The following is a 22,631-nucleotide window of genomic DNA, read 5'->3' on the forward strand; positions in this document are numbered from 1 at the left end:
ATAAAGCAAAGTAACTGGCCCATACTTTGACCAGGAAATGTGAACAGATTAGATGTGCCATATTGAAAAAGAGATCAATCTATTTTCATGGCAAGAAAAAACACAAACTTTTATTGAACTTTATCTTTTGACAAATTCAGCAAATGTAAGCACTTTACCACACTACATGAAAAAGTTCACTATATAGGAAGAAATACAATTTTTCTCATCAAAATAAATTGTGTAGATCCAATTAAATACTAAAACTGCATTTTTAAAATTAAACTTTTAATATTAAAAGTTATTTCTTCAGAAGAATGAGGCCTGATTAGAGATATATAGTTCTTGATATATAGTTCATAGCTGCCATAAGCAAGCAGGACTGTTGGTGATGGGATAGTTTAGATAAGAATAAGGCCTTGATGTGTATGGATGAACACTGACTGTCCTGGAAGACTGTGTGACACTAACAGGGGAAATGTTATTTACTGAGCTGTGAGGAAAATTGTAGTCAGTTAATAAAAATATGAACAGTTACAGTGTATGTATGTTTACCAAAGGAGATTTAATTCAGTGAGACACAATGGACTGAAACACAAGAACCACTTTCTAATTTATTTAAGTCCACACATTATGATACCAGCAATTCAGCCAGCACTGTGCTGATCATTAATCATCTTTAAAAAAAACTGTTTTAGTGGCATGTGACATAAAACTATTAAAATGCCTGCCTCCCATTAATGTAGCATTGCACCAGCATAAGATCTTTTACTGGAAATACTTTTAAGTGAAAAATTCGATTTGTACTTTACTAACTTTTCAAAAACAAAACTGTGGTTTATCTTGCTACCATACTAATTTTTTCAAATTATATTTGGCATAGAAATGTAATCATTTTATCTCTTGAATAAAGAGTAGTAGAAGTGCATTTTCATTTTGTCTAACAATTATCGTTTGCAAGGGAAACAATTCTCTCCTCAGTATTTTAGAAATGTGGGAGGTAGGTGTTGTAAGTGTATAGTTTTACTAATGTTTTATCTGAATACTACTGAAAATCTTATCTTTTATTGACTCTGAGTTCACTTACCAGTTTAAAGTATTACCTGTAATATATTTTCAACAAATACCTCTTCAAAACAAAAACCATTTTAAACAGTAACTATAATATATACATTTAAACAATGTATTTTACTAATCTTTAAAGACAACTGTTTAAAATACATATACTGTGCTAAATCATTAACCAACAAACACTGATATTTTATTGTTTAATAATTCCCCTGTACGACACAGTGTTATTCTTTTCCTTTTATGGTCATAAATTCTGAGTTTTCCAAACACTCAACTATGCTCTTCAAAATGGCTCAAAACGAGACAGGGCGCACCACTGGCTGTAGGAAAAATAAAAATAAAGACAACCTTCTGGCTTCCAACAAGCATGGGATATTTTCCATCCCCTTAAGGAACCGCAAATAATAAGGCAGTTTAAGGTGAAACTAATGTTTGCACTGCTGTAGCTTCTTAATACTGTAAATGATGTACCTCTGGTTTTTTGCAAGTATTAATGTAATGAAGTCAATGAGAATAAATGTTTAGCCAACAGGAACAAGAACAGCAGTAGAGTAAGCTCAAGGAACATCAGAAAGGACCTAGTTAAGAAAAAAAATAGAAGAAATTTAAAAATGGTAATTATTAGAACATTTAATTTTCCAGCAATGATCCTAAAAGATCTTCACAAATGTATTTTTTCCACAAGTAATAATATTTATGACTGAAAGTAGAAAAAGCATATACATCAATAAATTATGAGTTTAGAAAGGTCTAGATCCTTCACTGGGCCCTATTCAGACAACCTTTGGGCCTACAAAGTTCTCAGCTCAAAACCTGATTCAAAATCATTAAGATCTTTTGCACAGACTAACTAAAAAAGTCTGACATCTGGTTGCCAGCCTTTTCTAACCATCAATATTTTCATTACCTTATTTGTACATATATATTGCCTTGCTCTGAACCTTTAAATGGACTTTAATATAACACTTCCTAATAAAAAAATAATTTATTATTTATACTGTATAGCAGCCCAAAGGTTTACATTAATTTCAATTAATTATATATTTCATTGGACATCGTACAATTTGATATTAACAACTTTTCCCGCACTATTAGTACTACATATATTAAAAACACATCCTTAACACGTTCTTTTGGTGTGTCAAATTCTGCCAATATTGTCAGTAGCCACAATGAAATCAGTGGGACTGTTCCTGAAGTTCTGGAGTGAAGTGTCTGGATGACAAATTGGCCTTATATCAGTGAAAGAAACTGTGCCAGTTTACTTATTAGTACAACCTCACTGAAGTCAAATTATGACAGGGATGGATCTGGCCCTTTATCACTAAGTCTGGATTTCTTACCTGTTTATTTCCTCCAAATTGTCCTACACGGGTCCAGATGGAGGTTATGTTCCCTGTCTGTAAGCGGTGGTGACAGAGAATAACTGAATCTTCAAGTTGATGTTACCCCTACTTGAAGTTTGTGAAACCCTGGGAATCTCTATTAAAAGCCTCAAAAGAAAATAAATACGTGATATTTCGAATTTCAAGCTGCCCTGACTATGCAGTTGGTCCAATAAAAGATATCACCAAAAAACAATCCTTGCTTCTCGCATATTTCTTATATAGGAAGCAGGAGGAAGACCAAGGGAAATGTGGGACACTTGCAAAATGGGACAGGAGAGCTGATAACAGACAGTCAGGAGAAAGCTGAACTCTTTAATGAATACAATATTTTTGCGCATATATCCCGCGGGGTATACGCGTTTTACAAAAAAAATGGATGGGATGGGTGCAGGCTATACAGGGGTGCGGGCTATCCATGGACTTTTTTCCCCCGTGGGGGGCCAGGGCTGGGGCTGGCTGTGCCACCTATCCCGCTGGGCATGGGCAGGCTGGGCTGCACTGCCACTGCTGCGGGGGCTGGCTGCACTGCCGCAGGGGGCCGAGGCAGGCTGCCTCCCGGCTGGGCCCAGGCAGGCCGGGCTGCGCCGCTGCCATGGGGGCCAGGGTGGGCTGCGCCGCCTCCCTGCTGGGCCCAGGCAGGCCAGGCTGCACCCCCGCCGCCGTGGGGGCCACTGCCGCGGGGGCTGGGGTGGGCTGTGCTTCCGCTGCCGCGGGGGCTGCAGTGGGCTGCACTGCCTCCCCACTGGGCCTGGGCAGGCCGGGCTGTGCTGCCGCTGCCGCGGGGGCCGGCAGTGCCGCCCCCCCGGGGGGCCCGGCAGCACCACCTCCCCGCGGGGCCCAGGCAGGCCAGGCTGCACCACCTCCCCGCTGGGCCCAGGCAGGCCGGGCTGTGCCACCGCTGCCACGGGGGCCAGGGCCAGGGCCAGGGTGGGCTGGGCTGCGCCGCACCGCCTCCCCGCTGGGCCCGGGCAGGCCGGGCTGTGCCGCTGCTGTCGGGGCAGGCCGGGCTGCACCGCCTCCCCGTGTATACACCGCTGCGGGGAATATACATGTGCGGCATATACACAGACTTATTTACAAAAATACAATTTTCCGTGGGTTATACGTGGGTGCGACTTATACCCGTGGGCAGGGTATATGCGCGAACATACGGTACTTTGCGTTGGTTTTCCTGCATGCAAATAGTGGTCACCCACCTGGTCAGATACTGGATGGATGCGGAGGGTGCAACTGCCAACCAATGGTCAGTGTTGAACTGGTGAGGGAGCTCTTAGCGTGACTGAATGTCTTCAGGTCAGAAGGACCAGATGGACTACACCCAAGAGTGCTGATGCAATTTGTTGGGACTGCTGGTCAAGGTATTTGAAGAATCATAGTGCTCAGGAGAGGTCCTAGAAGACTTGTTATGCCAATCTTGATGAAGGGGAGAAGAGAGGATCCAGGAAACTATAGGCTGTTCAGTTTAACCTTGATACTGGATAACATTTTGGAAAAAATTATCAAAAAGTCCATTTGTGAGAGACTGGCAGAAGGCATGGTGCTGAAGGATAACTAATAAGGTTTCGTTATGGGCAGGTCATGTCTGAACAACCTTGTCTCCTCCTATAATCAAGTAACAAACCGCTTAGATGTGGGAGACACGGTTGATGTCATATACTTGGATTTTTAAAAGGCCTTTGATATGGTCTCCCATGATGCTCTTATAAAAACAAACGGGGATTGTGGGCTGGCAGAGTCCACGGTCAGGTGGGTTGGGAACTGGCTAAGGGGTCATACGCAGAGAGTGTTAGTGGAATGGTTCTGTATTATCCTGGTGGGAGGTGGCCAGTGGTGTCCCACAGGGTTCAGTTCTGGGCCCTGTGCTGTTCAACATCTTTATCAGTGATTTAGATGAGGATTTGGAAAGCACACTGGCCAAGTTTACAGATGGTACTAAGTTATAGGGAAAAGCAGTCACACTAGGGGATAAGATGCAGATCCAAGTGGACCTGGACAAGCTGGATAGGTGGGCAGAGTGGAAATGAATTGTTTGATGGTGGGAGATGGGGAGAAGGTGGTCAGGGAGAAACAAAGGGCACTGACACGTGACATTTTGTCGCGCGATTGGCGCCCTGAAGCACTCTACAGCCGTGACCAAACACAAATGTATGGCTGCACAGCACTTTAAAAGGGCCAGATCCCGCAATCTGAACCCTCGTTACATGAGGATTCAGATTAAGATGCTCCAAAGCAGAATGCCTTTACTAACTTGTGTTGGCCTGCGCTGGGAGCAGGGCTCAGCTGATGCAGCCCAGCCCAGCTCCCAACACTGTCATCAGAATGGGAGAGGGAGACGGGAGGGGAGGGAGTTCCCTATGGGGTTTTCCCAGCTTCCCCACCTCCAGTTCTGAAGACAGCACCGGAGATGGGAAGGGGGAGGGGAGGAGAGGAGAGGGGGAGGGCTAGGGGGCAGCAGCTACAGACTTGCAGACACTCTAAACTGTGTCTCAATCCCCCAAACCCTGAGACCTAACAGCGAATGTCTGTTGGGTTCGGGAGATTGCTGTAACTCATGGTACTCCCTGCAAAGTGACATGAGTTATAGCGGGGAGCTGTGTGTCTATCAGCACCCAGTGTTCTTCCCTCATGGAACAGCCATCTACAAACCTGGAAGATTCCCCAGGATTCTTAAGAAAACCATGAATCGTCATATTTACCCATTGTGCCTCCTCTCTATTCTCAGAAAGTAAGGTCCCATTGCTACAATGTCATGGATTCCACCCTCAGCTGTAGAGGCTTCTGAGATCTATAAAAAGTTTCTACAGGTTTTTTCATACTGCTTGTTTTGGTAAAATGTGGATCCAGAAGACCATGACATGTCTTCTTTCTTCAAGACCCTTACATTATGACTTCTGGCATGAGCACTGCCAGAAAAACAGTCCCCTCCTTTTCTGAATGTAGAAAGGAGATCCATATATGGAGGGCCTTATAATGGGTGGATCACAGGGTGGATTACTGGCCTATGGGTATTGTTCTGCATTCTCAGTTTTTATTTAAAAAAAAAAAAATCTGGGAATTTTTCGGGGTTTATCATCTAAACATAAAAAGCGGGATGAAATCAGGATAGAAGGAAGAAAAGGAAAAAAAATCAGTTGAAATCAGGGAAAAATCGGCAGTGAGGGAGGGAAGAAGGCTGGGACTAGAGAAGGGCAGGGAAAGAGGTGCAGCACAGACCGTCAGCTGCTCCCAGAGCTGCAGCAGGAGCATAGCGGAGAGAGCTGTCAGTGAATGTGGTGCGGAGGGGGGAGCGGCTCTCGCTGCTATGCGCCCCCTGGGAGGGCTGCGTGCTGTGGGGCCTGGGCCTAGGCCAGGCTTTTTCTGGGGACACATGCCCACAAATCAGTGGCAGGAAGCACATGGCTCTGCCTTTCTTCCCTGGCTACGTTTGTGCTCCTCGCCCTGCTGCAGCAGCCTGGGGTATAGTTCAGACCCACCTGCCCCAGGAGCAATTCCTGTGGCCTGCCTGGGGCACAGCCAGGAGTCCTGTGCCCCCAGGCAGAAGCTTCAGCCGCCCTTCCCCAGCCCCCGCCAACCCTTGCCCCCAACTCTGCATGCAGCCACCACCCACCCTCCCCCCACCACATCCGTCCGGAAAACTGTGACTCAGGTAACCAGCACAGCAGCACTTTTAGCTTACCAGCACCACCTGTTTTTCAGTTCAAATCCCTGTTAACTGCATGAGTGGGAAATGGGCCATTCCCCACTTGTGCCAGTTACCAGGGATTTGAACTGAAAAACGGGTGTAAATCAGTAAAAACGGAACCACTTCACAAATAATCAGGGAATTGATCAATGTAAAGTGGTAAAAATTGAAAATGCGGAACACTACCCATAGGGAAATCAAAATCTCACTTCTACAATATTGCCAATGACAACAAAATTTGTTCTCAATGCTCATTAAGCAGTCAAAACAATAAATGGATTTCTAGTTCCCTACAATGGCTACAAGGTTCATTTTTGGGGTAGCTCATTTAGAGTAATCTGATTATACAAAAATTAATAAAATCAACTCCTGGTATAGCTGGAGGAAAATAAGCCCTGCTGGAGGACACTAGCAAGCAAGATGGACAATACTTTTCTTGAAACAAAAAGAAATGGCAAAATTGTAATATCACTGTCTCCTGTGAAGACAGAAAATAACTGAATATATGAGATTTCCAGTGCATTCTACGCAGGGAAGTTTCCTGAAGTTTCAGTTTCTTTCTGTCTCCACTACTTTCACAAAAGATGTATCATCCTCTCAGTACAGACAGAAGAGAACGAAAGAGAAATATGTTTTAAGAATTCTAAATATATATTCTGACATAAAGTGGACAGGATTTTGATTTGATAGATGTGGTGTAAACTTTCACACTTGCCATGAAAAATACATCACAGGCCTGATTTGACATCCTTATTCATGAGTAGGTAACGGTTCCACTGAAATCAAATGGGTTATTTGTGAAGCCAAACACTACTCCAAGTGTAAAAAAGTATTAATATTTGGCCCTTAGGTATTATTACTAAATATGATCCACAATTCTGTAAGAAAAATAGGGTTAACAGAGAGATTAATTAAAAAAAAAAGAGTTCCAATTTTCAGAAGAATCGCACAGGTAGAGGTCTGCTAGCCACATTATTGTTGCAACATAAAAAAGGAAAAAACACAATAACCTTCGAAAAAGTAAGCTGTGCAATAATATCTACATTTCTTGTACAGTACTTTGCTCTTCACTTCACTTCTTAGACCATATTTGAACAGAAATGTCCTGTTATGACTAAACAATGTGTTACTGCTTCTACAAGATTTTCAATTTATTTAAACTACTGGGAAAATCCTTAGTTTGAACTATGAATGGTTTAAATACTTGCCTAATGACTCTAATTTCAGTTGGTTATCAGAATAAGATTTTGGGAACACTGGGAGAAAAAATTCAAATAAGTCTCCACTATACAAAATAACAACATACATTTTATAAGTACTCTATAAAATATTGAAAGGAGGCAAACTCACCTTGCTTATATCATTCAGGAATCCTTCACCAAAATATCAATGATGTAGGATTATTAAGTTTGTGATAACCAATGAAAGACACAGATTGTTGGGCACATAAAGATCTTTCAATGATGAGATTATCAAATCCTCATATAGTAAAAAAAAAATACTACCTGGAAATGACAGTGTTAGAGTGATGATGTAGCCATGATGGTCCAGGAATTATGTAAGAGGTAAGGATTTTTTAAGTGATGATTTATCTTTTATTGGACCACCTGTATAGCTGGGATGAAACTAGACAACGTTGCAAATGCAAAGCCTTCTTCCTGGAGAAACATGATGGTTACCACTTACTAACAATGAGTATATCCCTAAGGGGACTCTTCTGCATTTTTAAAGATTCAAATTGTGGCAAAATTCTAGAAGGAGGCAAGTAAAGAGGTACAAAAAATATCAGAGCTTGTGTCCTCACACAGTGGCTGCACCAGAAAAACTAGAAGGGATGAAACCATATCAAACTAATGAAAATTAAGAAGCTTAATCCTACTAGTGAACATAAAGTCAACCTCATTAAAAATAACTTATTTTCCACCAGAATTTTCTCCAAGTATGGTATTTCATATTTCAAATGCAAAGAAAAGTATGAAACAAACATGTGTACCAACTAATTACTTGGATTTACTCCTTGATTACTAGAGGTGTAATGATATATAGATAAAAGAATAAATACAGTCTGTGATGCTACCTGTAGCAATTCAAAACTACTGAAGGTAAATATTTCTAGAAAGAGATGAGACATGCATATAAAAGTATACACATAAAAGTGTGACCACAGTGTATAAAAAACTGGTAAATGTTTAGTTATACAGAATCATCTAGGACTTGTTAATGATTCAGTTTTAAAGGTTAAGAATATTAATTATTAGGAGTGCACCGATAAAGACTCTTTGGGCCGAAACCGATGGCCGATTATTAACCAGCCATATTGGATGATACTGATCTAATTGCCAATATGCAGCCTGGCAGCTTGGAGAGCACCATCCAGCTGGTAAGTCTGTGGGGGGAAGGGGCATGGGGTGGAGGCAATTTGAGGCCTCTATGGTAAGGAAGGAAGTAGGGCTGGGGCAGAGGCAGGCACTGCCCAGCTGGGACAGGGGGCAGGGCATCGGATGGAGCCACAGGCGGCTCATCTGGGAGGCACAGGAGGGTGGGAAGGTGGGTGGCTCTCCCCAAGATGCACACCTCTGGGGAAGGCATAGGAAGCCCTGGATCTATGCATGAGGCAAGGGTGGGCTGCCTGCTGTGGGTTTGAGGACAGGGATGGTGGCAGCCTCTTACTGGTGGGGGGGCTGGACCGGGGCTGTGCTTGGGGTGGGCAGGGTGGGGCAGGAGGTGACAGTGCTGGGGGGAGCTAAAGGAGAGGCTATAGCCACCCCAAAATTCACCGTAGTCCCCCTCCCAGGACTGCTGTTGCCCACCCCACCAGAAAGTGGCCAGCACAGCCCTCGGCCCCAAGCCTGCAGCAGGCAGGCCACCCGCGCCCCACACACAAACCCAGGGAGCACATGCCCCCCCATGCCTTCCCTGGGGGTGTGTGCAGCGACAGGAGCTGCTCTCGTTCTCCACCCCCTCCCCGGACAAGCTGCCCACAGCTCTGTCCTGCCACACCCCAGCTGGGCAGTGCCTGCCCCTGCCCCAGCCCCAGCCCCAACCCCATTCCCTCCCTCACCACAGAGGTCTTGATTTTCCTGCCAAGCCCCTTCCCTCCCCCACACCTTACTCCCCAGACTTACCAGTCGGACGCTGCTCTCCAAGCTGCTGGGCTGGATTCTTGACCACATGCACGCAGTATTTATTGGCAACATTATCAGCCACATCAGCCAAAATAAGCCAATAGCCAATAACATCAATTTTCCTTTTATCGGTGCCAATACAATATGGACGGATGTATTGGTACACCCCTACTTATTATACAAAACATTACATTTTTTATTTTAGTAAAATGACAACAATCAGGAAAATCATGGCTAAAGTCGAAAATCTGAGGCCCAGATTCTGCTTGAAAAAGTAAGGCAATTATTATTTTTTAGAAAAACTGTATTACAGTTGTGGCAATAGTATGTACCCACTTCAAAGCTTCATCATGCTATTATAGAGATAGTAAAAGACATTTCTGCCCAAAACAGATCAGTACTGTCACTTAAAATTATATAACACGTCCTATGCAAAATCTGTGGATAGGCTTCTTTTGTTAATGAAGACAAAGCTCACCAGCTATCTAACTAACTACATGCCCAAATTTGAATGCACAAATGCTGCAATTGAAAAATTACTACAAAATTGAAGCAAGGAAAGCATAGATTCATTTTTAATATATCAGCACATAGACAATAGCTTCCTGTGTGCATGCAAATAACCAAATGCATTATAATGATATTTATTTAGGGAAAAAAATCATACAATTTGTACAGTATAAAGAATATTAAACGCTACAGATATGTATCTAAGGTTGCAGGAACATGGGGTTCCCCCCACTGCTTGTAAAATGGGTTACTTCAAACCCAATACATTGGTCCAATTAGTTTACTTCCGATACTATTTTTCACAGAAATATGAATTAATTACCAAATCTGTAGGATCTGCTATCATCAGAGCCTTTCTTTGTGAATGACACTTGCAAAGAACCATAAATGTAATGATCCTTTCAAAATCTGTCTTTCTTCAACCACCTCAAAGAGAGACAAAGCTGGGGTTGTTTTACACAACCAAACTCTCCAGAAAGGCATGACTTTTGAGGGCATCAGATAATTTTTTACTAGCACATTTCCTGTGTTTTCCACAGAACCCAATGAGATTGGCTTCTTAAAGTCTCTTAAAGTCATACTCAACTGACTTTAAGGATATGATGAATTGCATTATATATATCTGTCCTTTTCTAAGGTTCTTCAATATCATATTGTATCATATCATAAAAATGAGGTGAACAGATTAATCTATCAAAAAATCAGTCTTGGCAACATTCAAAACATGTCTGTCTAGATATGATGAATTGCCTGTGATAGAAAAACAAACAGTCTGCCACCCTTACTGGACAAGGTCAACTGAGTTTCGTGCACCTTGCTCTTACAATAGATCCCTTAAAAAGAAAAATGGAGGGGCCCTACCCATGCTCAAAGAAAAGGCAACTCAGGCAGCATCTGAATTTGGAAAGCAAAATACTCAGTGAAGGCTGAAAGCAGGATTCTATGCCAGTTTCCACTCTTACATTTCTAACTCAATAGCAACAATGATTCCTCTCTCCACTGTCCCCAAGATTAGATTATAGTTGAGATACGGGACTAAAACCAATACAAATAAAAACGTAAGAAGTCAGACCAATGATCCATCTAGCTAAGTATCCAACAGCAGCAACAGCCATAATCCTGAGTGAACCAGCCTGCATTTTACCCTAATCACACAAGACACCAGTGTATCTGGTGTGCTTCAGCGATACTCCCCAACATCTGCCCCTTTTGTCAATGGAGGGAGATCCTGATGCACATTTACCTTGAGTGAGCCAAACTGTAGTCCCTACAGCTGTCTCCTCTGGAGGTTCTAGCTGCACTTCTCTCCACACCTTTCTTTAACAAGCTCCTAATCTGTGGCCCCACCCAATCTCAGGATCTCCAGGTTAACCTCTTCCTGGCTCTGGCCAATCTCACCATCTACCAAACCAGAAAGGAAGCCCTGGCTTGGGGGAACCCAGGTGACTATGAAGCTATTTTCAGCACTCCTCTATGAAAGTATCCAGAGTTTCAATGGGCAGCATTCACAGGCTCCCTGAATATGTTCAAGGTGGAATGGACACTAGCCAGTGCTCTCTGCTCAGTGTTCCCCTTCAGAATCCTTATTATTAACCCATGACCTTCACTCCAGTCCATTTTCTCTTTTGTATCCCAAGAATGTTGTTGTTACACACTTAGAGATCTACCTCTAACAAAAGAAGAGGGCTTATAGTTTACTGGTGTGTATAGGCCCACTAAGTTACTATGTAACAAATAGGCTTGTGTCCTACAGTGACAGGAATGGATGCTTTAGAGCAGAACTGTCCAACTGGTGGTCCACAAGGGGTTAACATGCAGCCCATGGACTCCCACACAGCTGCTGCTGCCACTGCCCTTCTGACTGCAGTGGCAGCCATGGACTTAGGGCATTCCCTCACCTCCCCCTGTTTTTGCCGCCTGACAGTCACAAAGGTAGGTGTGGCACAACCTGTGGTGCCAGGGAGGCCCGAAGACCAGAGCCCCTGGGTGATGCAGTGTCCCAGGGGAGCCAGCAGGGAGCTGAAGGTAAGGTGGGGCACTGTGTCACAATGCCTGCCCCCTTATACATGACGTGCAGGGGGGGAAGAGGGGCACAAGCCCACATGCGCAGTGCAGTGGGGTGGAAGAGCACCCACCTGTGCAATGTGCAGCCTGCAGGGCCTGTGCCATACACTAGTGCAGTCCCTGACTGTTTAGAGAGAGCAAGCATACAAATTGGGTCTATCTAGCGTAATCTATCCCCTGTTCATTAGCCTCCATGGCATCCACCATCGATGGTTTAGAGACAACAAAGGATATAGCCCTGACCATTCTGTTTAATAGCTCATAATAGATCTGTCATCCATTAATTTGTTTAGTCCCTTTTTGGACCTGCCTATACTATCTGCCTCTACAATCTCCTGAGGCAATGAGTTCCACAAGGTAACTCAACAGTGGTGGCAGCCCTTTGATACAAGGATGATGAAACAAGTTAACTGCATGCTTCATTAAAAAGTACTTTCTATTGTTAGTTGTAAACCTGTCTCCTGCTAATTTCTAATATTCTGGCACTTGGCAAGTAACCATTCCTTACTCATTTTGTCCATACCCTGCATGATTTTAAAGACCTCCTCATATCCCTCCTCAGCCTTCTCCACTCCAAACTGAAGAGGCCTAGCCTTTTTAAGTCTCTGCTGTTATAGCAATTGCTCCATACCCTGATCAACTTGGTTGCTGTTCTCTGTACCTTACCTAATTCTACCACACCTTTTCTGAGATGAGGAGACCAGACATGTATACAGCAGCAGTTCCCAAACTATGGGTTGCGACCTCAAATGAGATTGCAACGTCAGTAGATGGGGTTGCGATAAACAGGGATCTGGGTTTTCCGTTCACTATGGAAAACATTGGATTTTCTCTTTTAAAGGAGAAAAAAGAAGGAAACTGTGGGTTTCCCCTTGCAGGTTGGCAGAGTTCCCGCCTGCAAGGGACTGGGTGGAATAGGGAAGGGCAGTCGGAGGTGGGGGGGGCACATGCATGTGTGCCTGCACATGCATATGGCAACCAAGCAGTGGTGGAGAGCAGCTCCCTCTAGGTAAGTCTACGAGGGCAAAGGGCAAGAAAGGATTGGGGGTGGGGGAGCACAGGCAAGGTGGTGGAGGGGGCCAGGGGTCCAAGATAATGTGGTGGGGGGGGACACATGCACCCCCAAGATTTTTGCACACTCAGCAGGGTGGGGACTGTAGCAGCGCCAGACCAGCTCAGGGCAGGAGCTGTCTCCATGGAACTCAGCAGGTGGGACCCAGCGCGGGAGGGAGCACTGTGCTGCCATGTCTGCCAAAATAAGGCGCAGCAGCAGCACAGAGTTGTGCCCCCGCTGCTGCCGGGCAGGGGGCACATCCTAAGCTTGGCGGCCATGGCAGCATGGCACTCCCTCCCATACTGGGTCCCACCTAATGGGCTGCAAAGGCCCCTGGGGGAAGGGTAGCAGGGAGGGGAGCCCTGAGCCAGCAGCAGGCAGGCCACATCCTCCCCTCAGCATAGGCTCCACTTCAGTTGTGCTGCCTGCAGAGAAGGGGACAGGGTTGGGAGCAGGACTCTGTGCTCCGACCGCAGCAGCTTCTGCCTCCCATGGGAGCCAGCCAGGGATCAGGTGCTGCTGGGGGTGGCGGGCAGGGCAGGAGACTGCGGGTTGGGAGTGAGGGGCACCAGCAGGGCCAAGAGGCTGCGTCTGGAATGAAGGGTAGGTGTGGGGTGGGGGGTAGGGAGCTGTGGTTTGACACGTCATGCTGAGGAAATGGGGTCACAAATGAGGTCATGCTGAGGGCAAGTTTTGGATCACTGGCATATAGTATACAAGATGTGAGCACATCATGGATTTGTAAAATGGAATGATGCTTTCTGTTGTATTTTCAATTCCCTTCTTAATTATGCCAACCATTTTAATCAGCAGTTTTGGTTGCCAGTGCCAAATGAGCTGATGTTTTTCAAGAATATCTGCAATGACTCCAAAGTCTCTTTCCCGAGTCATAACAGCTAGTTCAGAAACCAGCATTGTGTATGTATAATTGAAGTTATTCTTCCCCCCACCCCATGGGTTACCTTGCACTTGTCAACACTGAAGTTAGTCTGCCATTTTTTGCCCACTAACTTAGCTGTGTAAAACCTTTCTGCAGCTCCTCTCCATAAGGTTAGGATTTAACTACTCAGAATAACTGAATTTCAAATGAACTTCTCATGCATCTTTTTGGGACAGCTCAAGGATCTAAGTAATCCTTTTTTATTTTGGTTTATCTTGATTCCACATCCCCTTCAGATGCAGTGGAAAAGCACTACTGGACAGAGTTTTATGCACACCTATAATTGCTGGAGAAACTATTTCAGAGGCATCCTTCAGAGAAATTAGGCTTGCACTTTTAAGACGTGTTCATTATTCAACAAAGGACTCTTTAATGCCCTCTAGTGGCACTCTGAGGAGGGAGTCATCGTTTAATATTGGAAAGCTCATGTATTGCTCTCATTCATGTTAACAAATCCTGGAAATCTACGAAGTGATATTATGACTCAAGAACTCCTGGAAGTATTACATGTCAACCACATATTGACTCTTCTTGGGACTGCTGGACTAGGAATACTGAATCACTAGCCCTTAATGTAACATGGATCTGCTGAACCAGACAGCAGCTAGGCTCAAAAATCCTTTATCGTTTCCATGGGATCACTTGCCTCTGACCTCAGAGTAGAGATCTGTTGCCTCAGATTAGTTAATACAATACTGCAGAGTAGCATCTTGGCTGTCAACACCTAGTACCTGTAGATACAAATGGCTTAACACAGAAGCTGGCAAACTATAGCCTGTAGGCCTGAACTGGCCCACAGACATGGGGCTTCAGTGGTGTCTGGCTGTGAGCACTCTCCCTGTGCCACAACAGGGAGAAGTGTTGGCTGTGGGTAGGTCCTAGTGCCCACTTACCTCTGCCCAAAGTGTGTCATTCCAGGCCACAGACAAATGTTCCCTACAGGTGGCTTAACATACTTATAGTTTGAGGATAGGAAAGCACAGATACTTGCCTCCTGGTTGTGGCCATAAGATCTGCTAACAAAACCAGTTGTGGAGCCTGAGGACAAGTACCTTCTACTGGTCTGCAGATCTCCCTCATTTAGACTTGTGTGGAGGTAATCAGTAGGAGTTTAGACCTCGTTTAACACCAAGTGATTGTAACAAACCATGCATATACATGCCTTTGGCCAGTCCATCACTATAATGCATATCTTTCCTTTTATTCTTAATGAATCTGAGCAAGCAAAATCTCCAAGCAGTGGAACTCTTACTAACAATATCTGAATGAAAACATAGTACAAAAATTGCTCTTTGAGAAAAATGCTCTCTTTTTTATATCCATATTATGGTTAAAGATCTACAAAGGTGACAGCTGGGAGTATTTCAGGTTTTCCTAGCCAGGTGAAACATGTAACACCTAATAATGATCCCACCAACAGAACTGAAGGCAAATGCTGAGAGAGAGAGAGAGAGAGAGAGACACACACATTCTAATTCTTGTTGAAGATGGATTCAAACTAAAGAAATAGGTGGTCCTTTCCTTTGCTGTGCATTTACTTTCTTTCCTGCTTTATTTGTTCCCCTTTTTTAATTTGCACTTTCCTATACTGTACCCTGAATCCTTGGCATTTGGACCGATTTAGATCGTCTTTCGCACACTTACACTCATAGATGTACAACTTACACAACACCTCTAGATGTCCTCCACCATATTTTGCATAATTCCTATATCAACTTTAAAAAATACTTTATGCTACCCTCCAGCAAAATCACATTTACTATATCTGTTCTTAGCTAGTTTTCAAAATATTTAGGTGACACCATGTGGTGAAACATTGTACTGCCTCTTATTAAGCAGGATTGTACATATCATCATATCACTGTTAATTGAAATAAAGGAAGTAAGAAAATTGATAGCACTTAAAATATGCAATACCTTATACTAAAGGACAATAGTAGTCATCTTACATAATATATTGCATGGATGAACTTTGTGGATTTTTAGCAGGTCTGTATCAGTTTTTCCTTATATACTGACAAAATAATTATTTTGCACATCAATGTGATAAAAAGCTAAGGGTGTCAGAGCCTTTGATGAAAACTTAATTTGCTTTCCCTCAAACACAAAAAAGGAACTCTAGTCTCAGCATAGTATCTTTCAAATGTAAACCTGTTTATTACCCTGACATCAGGAATAGGCTGATTAAAACGATACTATTAAATTACACAAGGACTATATTCACCGTGCTTCCTAGTATGTCTACTATTTCCTATTATTGTTACAATTAATATCTATAATTACCATATTGGAAAATGATTGGAGGAAATAATTACTTTCCTTTACTTTTCTCCACTTCCTTACATTTTGCTATTGATTAACCTTTGTAAACAAAGAGTTTCATGGTAGTGTTGCACATAAAGACAAATAACATGCTCTCCCAATGTAAAGAAAGACTAGGATATATTGTATAGTAAGACTCACTTTGATAAACATAGGCTCTGAAATCACTTGTAAAATAAAATACAATCTTACAAAAAAAAAAAAAAGATTTGGCCATAATATTAAGGATGAGTAAGAATATAGTAAAAGCATGAAGGGCAGGGGGGAATAGTTTCATAGTTGGTAGGGTTGGAAGGGACCTATGCAGATCATCTAGTCCGACCCCCTGCCATGGGCAGGAAAGGATGCCGGGGTGAAACGACCCCAGCTAGGTGGCTGTCTAGCCTCCTTTTGAAGACCCCCAGGGTAGGGGTGAGCACCACTTTCCTTGGAAGTTGGTTCCAGCTCTTAGCTGCCCTGACAGTGAAGTAGTGCCTCCTGATATCTAGCCTAAAACTACTCTCAGTCAACTTATGGCTGTTGTTCCTTGTTACCCCCAGTAGCGCTCGGGGGAAAAGGAACTCTCCCATTGCCTGCTGGTCCCCCTTGGCAAGTTTACAGGCGACCACTATATCCCCTCTCAGCCTTCTTTTGTGGAGGCTGAACAGGTTCAGGTCTCGTAGCCTCTCCTCGTAGGGCCTGCCCTGCTGCCCCCTAATCATGTGAGTGGCCCTCCTCTGGACCCTCTCAATGCTGTCCACATCCCTCCTGAAGTGTGGTGTCCAGAACTGGACACAGTACTCCAACTGCGGCCTGACCAATGTCGCATAGAGAGGGAGGATCACCTCCTTGGACCTGCTCGTGATGCATCTATGGATGCATGACAAAGTGCAGTTAGCCTTCCTGACTGCGTCCCCACATTGGTGGCCCATGTTCATCTTGGAATCAACAGTGATTCCAAGATCCTTCTCTGACTCTGGGCTGACGGGAAGGGAGTTCCCCAGCCTGTAGGTATGCTGTTGGTTCTTCCTCCCCAGGTGCAACACCTTGAACTTGTCCGTATTGAAACCCATCCTATTCTCATCCGCCCACCTCTGTAACCTGTCGAGATCTAGTTGTAGCCTGTCCCTCTCTTTTAGCACGCTCACTTCTCCCCACATCTTAGTGTCATCTGCGAACTTGAACAAGGTGCTTCTAACCCCCTTGTCCAAATCGCCAGTGAAGATATTGAACAGTGTGGGCCCAAAGACCGAGCTCTGGGGAACCCCACTGCCCACATCTCTCCACGTCGAAAATGACCCATCCACCACCACTCTCTGGGTGTGGCCTTCCAGCTAATTTGCAACCCATCTGACTGTGTAGGCGCTGACGCCTAATTTTTTAGTGAGGATGGGGTGAGAGACAGTGTCAAAGACCTTCCTAAAGTTCAGGAAGACTACGTCCACTGTGACACCTGCATCCAAGGCTTTTGTGACCTGGTCACAGAAGGCCACCAGGCTGGTCTGACAGGACCTGCCTCTAATGAACCCATGTTGATTGCCCCTAAGCATAAACTCCCCTGCTGGCCCCTAGCAGATATGCTCCTGGATAATTTTCTCGAAGAGCTTCCCCAGGACTGAGGTAAGACTAACGGGCCTATAGTTTCCTGGGTCCTTTTTCCTCCCTTTTTTGAAAATGGGGACATTGGCCCTTTTCCAATTGTCAGACACCTCACCAGAGCACCATGAGTGCTCATAAAGTTGTGCCAGGGGTCCTGCAAAGACTTCTGCCAATTCCCTAAGCACTCTGGGGTGAAGATCGTCAGGACCTGCTGATTTGAACACATCTAGTCCCTCCAGAAGTTCCCTGACTAGGTCCTCACTGACCCTGGGCCTGGCTGCACCTCCCCTGGGTCCGTCAGGAATCCCAGTGGAGGAGGATGTCCCTGTCCCTGCTCAGAAAAATAGAAGCAAAGGAATAGGAAAGCTCAGACAAGCTTAGACACAGCTAGCAAGAGACATAAAATGCAACAGAAAATTATATAAAACATGTTAGAAGCAAAAGGAAGACCAAAGAAAGGGGAGGGCAAGCTACCAATGGACAATGTGGGGAAAGCTGAATTTATTAAATGCTTTATTACTTCAATCTTCAAAAAAAGGTTAACTGCCTGATAATAGGCAGTAAGCATCAAGGTTAGGAGTTAAGTAAATCAGACTAAAGTAGGGAAAAAACAGGCTGGAGATTACTCTAATATACTGGTATTTTCAAACCAGCCTGACCTATGTAGATTCACCTCCCTGGGTGAGGGAGGTTCCAGAGCACGAGAAAAAGGAAACTACACTATCTTTAAAAGAGGAGAAAAGGAGCACCCTCAGAATTAGACCAGTCATCCAAATTTTGATGTCCCAATATATCAAACCATATCAAAGAATCAATTTCTAAGCACTTAGAACAGGGCTTTCCAACTGGCAGCCTGCAGGGATTAAGCTGTGGCCTCCTGCCTAGCCACTGCTGCCCCCATCATTTTGTTGTAGACAGAGACTCTGGGCTCCCCCTCCCTCCTCCAGCTGCTGCTTCCTGCCCTTTCCCCACAAGGCCAGGAAGTATGGTAAATGGTGTGAGGAGCTGAAGGGGAGTATGGAGCTTTGCTTGGAGGGGTAGGGGACAGTTTGAAAAGGAAGCCATGTGTGGGGGATTGTGCCTACATGGTACAACAACAGGGGACACCCTGTGCAGCAGGGGTTTGGGTGGAGATGGAAAACACACTTGTGTGCCTGTATGTTGCAGTGTGTGGATGCAGTGCAGCATTTGGGTTGGGGGAGGGGGGAGAGGATGCCCGCATGGTGCAGGTGGGAGTGGGAAGCAATGTCTTTGGGCATGTAGCCACCACTGGTTAAGCCCCTGAAGGTTTAGAGTTGGACAGCCCTGACCTAGAAGATAAGGTAACCACTGATAAGGAACAGCCAACATAGATTTGTCAAGAACAAGGCTTGTTTAACCAACCTGATTTACTTCTTGGACAAACTGACAGGTATTATGGGCAAGTGGAAAGAAGTGGAATGTAGAATAATTCAACTTTAGCAAGACTTTTGACACCATCTTCCACAAGATTTTTACCAGCAAACTAAGGAAATATGGTCTAAATGAAAATACTATAATGTGAATGCATAGCTTTTGGATAATTGTGTTCAACGAGTAGTGATCAATGGTTCAATGTCAAACTCTGAGGAAGTATCAACAGTATTGTTGGGTCCAGTATTGTTGAATACCTTCAGAAATTAACTGGAAGATGGGACTGACTGAACATATGGCTAGTAAATTTCCAAATAACACCAACCCGTGCAAAGGAACAGACACAAAAATGACTGGATTAAGATTTAAAGTAACCTTGATAAATTGGAAAAGTGATCCAGAATAAATCAGATAAAATTCAATAAGGACAAACCTAAAGTACTATGCTTAATATAATCAAACAAATGCAAAACAGGGAACAAATGTCTAGTACTGCAAATAAGGGTCTGGATCACAAGCTGAATCTAAGTTAAAATTACCTTTTAAAAATTATTAATTAATTAACAGCACATTGGAATTATTTAACAGGTGCATGTTATGCAAGTAAAAGGAAGTGATTCGACTATTCTATTCAGGACTGGTGAGGCCTCAAGTACTACATCCAGCTTCGGGCACAGTACTTCAAGAATGATGTGAACAAACTGAAGGGAGGTCCAGGGGAGAGCAACAACAATTATTATAAATCTTAAAAAACATGCCATATGAAGAAAGATGGAAGGAATTAAGATTATTTAGTCTGGAGAAGAGAAATTGAATGGGGGGATTAATAACCATTTCTACAAAAGCAAGAAAGAACAGTAATGGGCTTAAACTGAAACAAGGGAGAATTCAGTTGGATATTAAGAAGAACTTTTAACCATGAAGTTGGTTATGCACTGGAACAGATTACCATAGAGAGAATGTAGACGTTCTATCATTGGAAGTTTTTAAAAACCAGTTTAAACAAATATTTGTTTAGAATAGTTTAGACAGGTACAATCCTGCCCTAACGAGAATGCTTGATCTCCGAATATGGGGAAAAAAACCCAAAATGGTGCTTTACTTGGATCCCCATGCTGAGCACTGCACATGTCCAGAAGAGGAGCTGCATCCGCTTGACCCAGCTCACCCAACTTTCATATAGATTGTGCACTTCAGCGGGGCCTTTTGGCACTTTTATCTAATAGCTGATTGAATCAGCTATTAAAACGCCAGAAAGCTCGCTCAAGCGCATGCTCTATACAGATGTTGGGTGAGCTGGGTCAAACTGACACTACTCTTCCAGTAAAGCGCTGTTTTTCTTTTTTTTTTCCAAGTCTGTCAGCAGCCCTGGGTCCTTCAAAGCAGTTGTGGGATAAAACAATTTATTTTTAAATTTAGAAACTGTAACAGTAAGCCAAAAAACTGATAGAGGGACTTAGGATCAAGTTCAATGTCTAAAATTACTGGCTTTCAGAGGCTTTTTGGTCTGCTGCGCATATTACAACTCCTTGCTCTTGTCTCCTTTATTGAGGTTTCAGACACACTTTGATTAGTTTTAAGTTTTTAACTGCTTCATTCTGAAAAAGCTGCTGGGAGATTGTGGCATCCAACATTCTAATATTACAAAAACCTAAGTCTATCTGTCTGTCTGGAACGTTTTAGTCACGCTCTAACTGGCTTATGGAAACAGCCAATCAGAGTGCTCCAAGCATGGGGGAGTGCCACCATGATTCCAAAGCCACACCAAGGACCGGACAGAGGGTGGGGGAGCTGGGCCCAGCAGCACTGGCCTCGGCTCCCCCACCCTGCTCCCTGCAAGCGGCGCCAAGGACCAGACAGGACAGAGAGCAAGAGGCAGAACAGCGGCAGTACGGGGCATTAAGTGGTGCCACTCCATCTCAGTCCCTGCCTCCCCACCCTCCTGTCATTCTTGATAGTCAATTGGCTAGTAAGTATAAAAGGTGGGGGGAAAAGTAGCAGTCTCATCTTCCCAAGAATATATGCTTCCGAGGAGGCATCAGACCTATGGGCTGTCTCATTTTAGCAGCACTTTGTACTGCTGTCAGTTTTCAAATCTAAGTCAGAATGTCTTACTTCAGCTACTAGTGTTTTTGAAAACTTGATTTTTCCCCTTGCTTATGCACGAAAAGGTTATTGCTTGAAGTTAGAGAAATCATAACTCCTTTGGAATTCACATAACTGAAAACAAATGAGCAGGACTAATTCTGTATCTAGTCAGGCACTGGAAAAATTACTGCAAGTTTGAAATTTGGATCACAGAAGGAAAGAAGCAAATGACCCTGCATGGCAACCTAGAAAAGCCACAATGCCTGACCCTTAAGGGTTCTGCACAGCATAATCTGTTCCATTACGGAGAGAACAGGACAGTGGGCTCACTGCTTAATAGTGGAATAAATGCAGACCGACCACACATGCAAATTAGCCACAAGTGTAATTATCACATAATTAACTAGTTATTCATGCAATAAATTTAGACCTGCCACACATGCAAAGTAATTATCACACGATAAAATTATCCAGCTATAAAACAGCCAACTAGCTATAAAGTTAGTGCGTGAAAATATGTAACAACTTTATAGCTGGTTTCTATCGAGCTTTAATTTGAACGTGTAGTCGGGCCCTAAGGCACACAAGGCACTGACAGACATGGGAAAGAAACAAAAGAAACCAAAACAAAAAAACCCCAAATAGTGCTTTACTGGAAAAGGAATTGCATTAGTTTGACCTGGCTCTCCAGCGTCTGTATAGATCAGGCATTTCAGTACGGCTTTTTGGCACTTTCATCTAAAGCTGATTCAACCAACTATTAGATAAAAGCATCAAAAAGTCCTGCTGAAGCACAGGATCTATACAGACATTGGGCAAGCTGGTTCAAATTACTGCGATGCTTCTTCTGGACATGTGCTACGTTCGACGCAGGGGTGCACCAAACTCAAAGTATAGCATTTTTTTCCTTCCACATCTGTGGAAGGAAGCAGCTAGAGTAGCTGAATTCTACCCTATAGGCCTAAATACTAAGGGAAAGTGTCTTTTCTTCAAAGCTGACCAGCATTATGCATACAGAACATATTAATCCCAGAGTGGTAGGTTTTACATTTTAAGCATTTCCTGTCTAGCTAATAATAATAATAAAAGTGAATGAAAAAGAAAAATCAAAAGTTTGAAAGAAAAGGAAAAAGAGAAACTAAACTCTACCAACAGGACGCGTCTCACGCAATAAAAAGCAAAAGCATCCGCACAGTCATTTTGAAGCTAACGTTCAAGGAATAACACTGTGGACTTGTGGATGCTACACCACCACTTGGAATCAAAAAAGTACAGGAAAAACGTAAATGATTTATTCATCAATTTACTAAGTACCCCAAACATAAAAGCGATATTAGAAGAACTCCGATTAACTCAGTGGGTTGGACTGGCAGACACAGGAACGAAAAGAAACTTTAATGTAAAAAATTCCCCTTTCTCTGGCAGTCATGCAGTCTTA

At 43.7% G+C, this 22,631-nt stretch overlaps 1 protein-coding gene across 2 annotated transcripts in view; it reads right to left on the bottom strand.

Annotated features, from left to right (window-relative positions):
- Positions 1–410: 410 nt before the first annotated feature.
- RBM46 (RNA binding motif protein 46) overlaps positions 411–22,631 on the bottom strand; it is a 35,187-nt gene continuing 12,966 nt past the window's right edge. For both annotated transcript variants that reach the window (XM_006264068.4, XM_019481469.2), the window contains one exon: positions 411–1,628. In XM_006264068.4, the coding sequence (XP_006264130.1) occupies positions 1,618–1,628 (11 nt within the window). In that variant the 3' untranslated portion in view covers positions 411–1,617. The remainder of the gene's footprint in view (positions 1,629–22,631) is intronic.

The sequence above is a fragment of the Alligator mississippiensis genome, chromosome 2, assembly GCF_030867095.1.
Source record: "Alligator mississippiensis isolate rAllMis1 chromosome 2, rAllMis1, whole genome shotgun sequence".
Lineage (NCBI taxonomy): Eukaryota > Metazoa > Chordata > Crocodylia > Alligatoridae > Alligator > Alligator mississippiensis.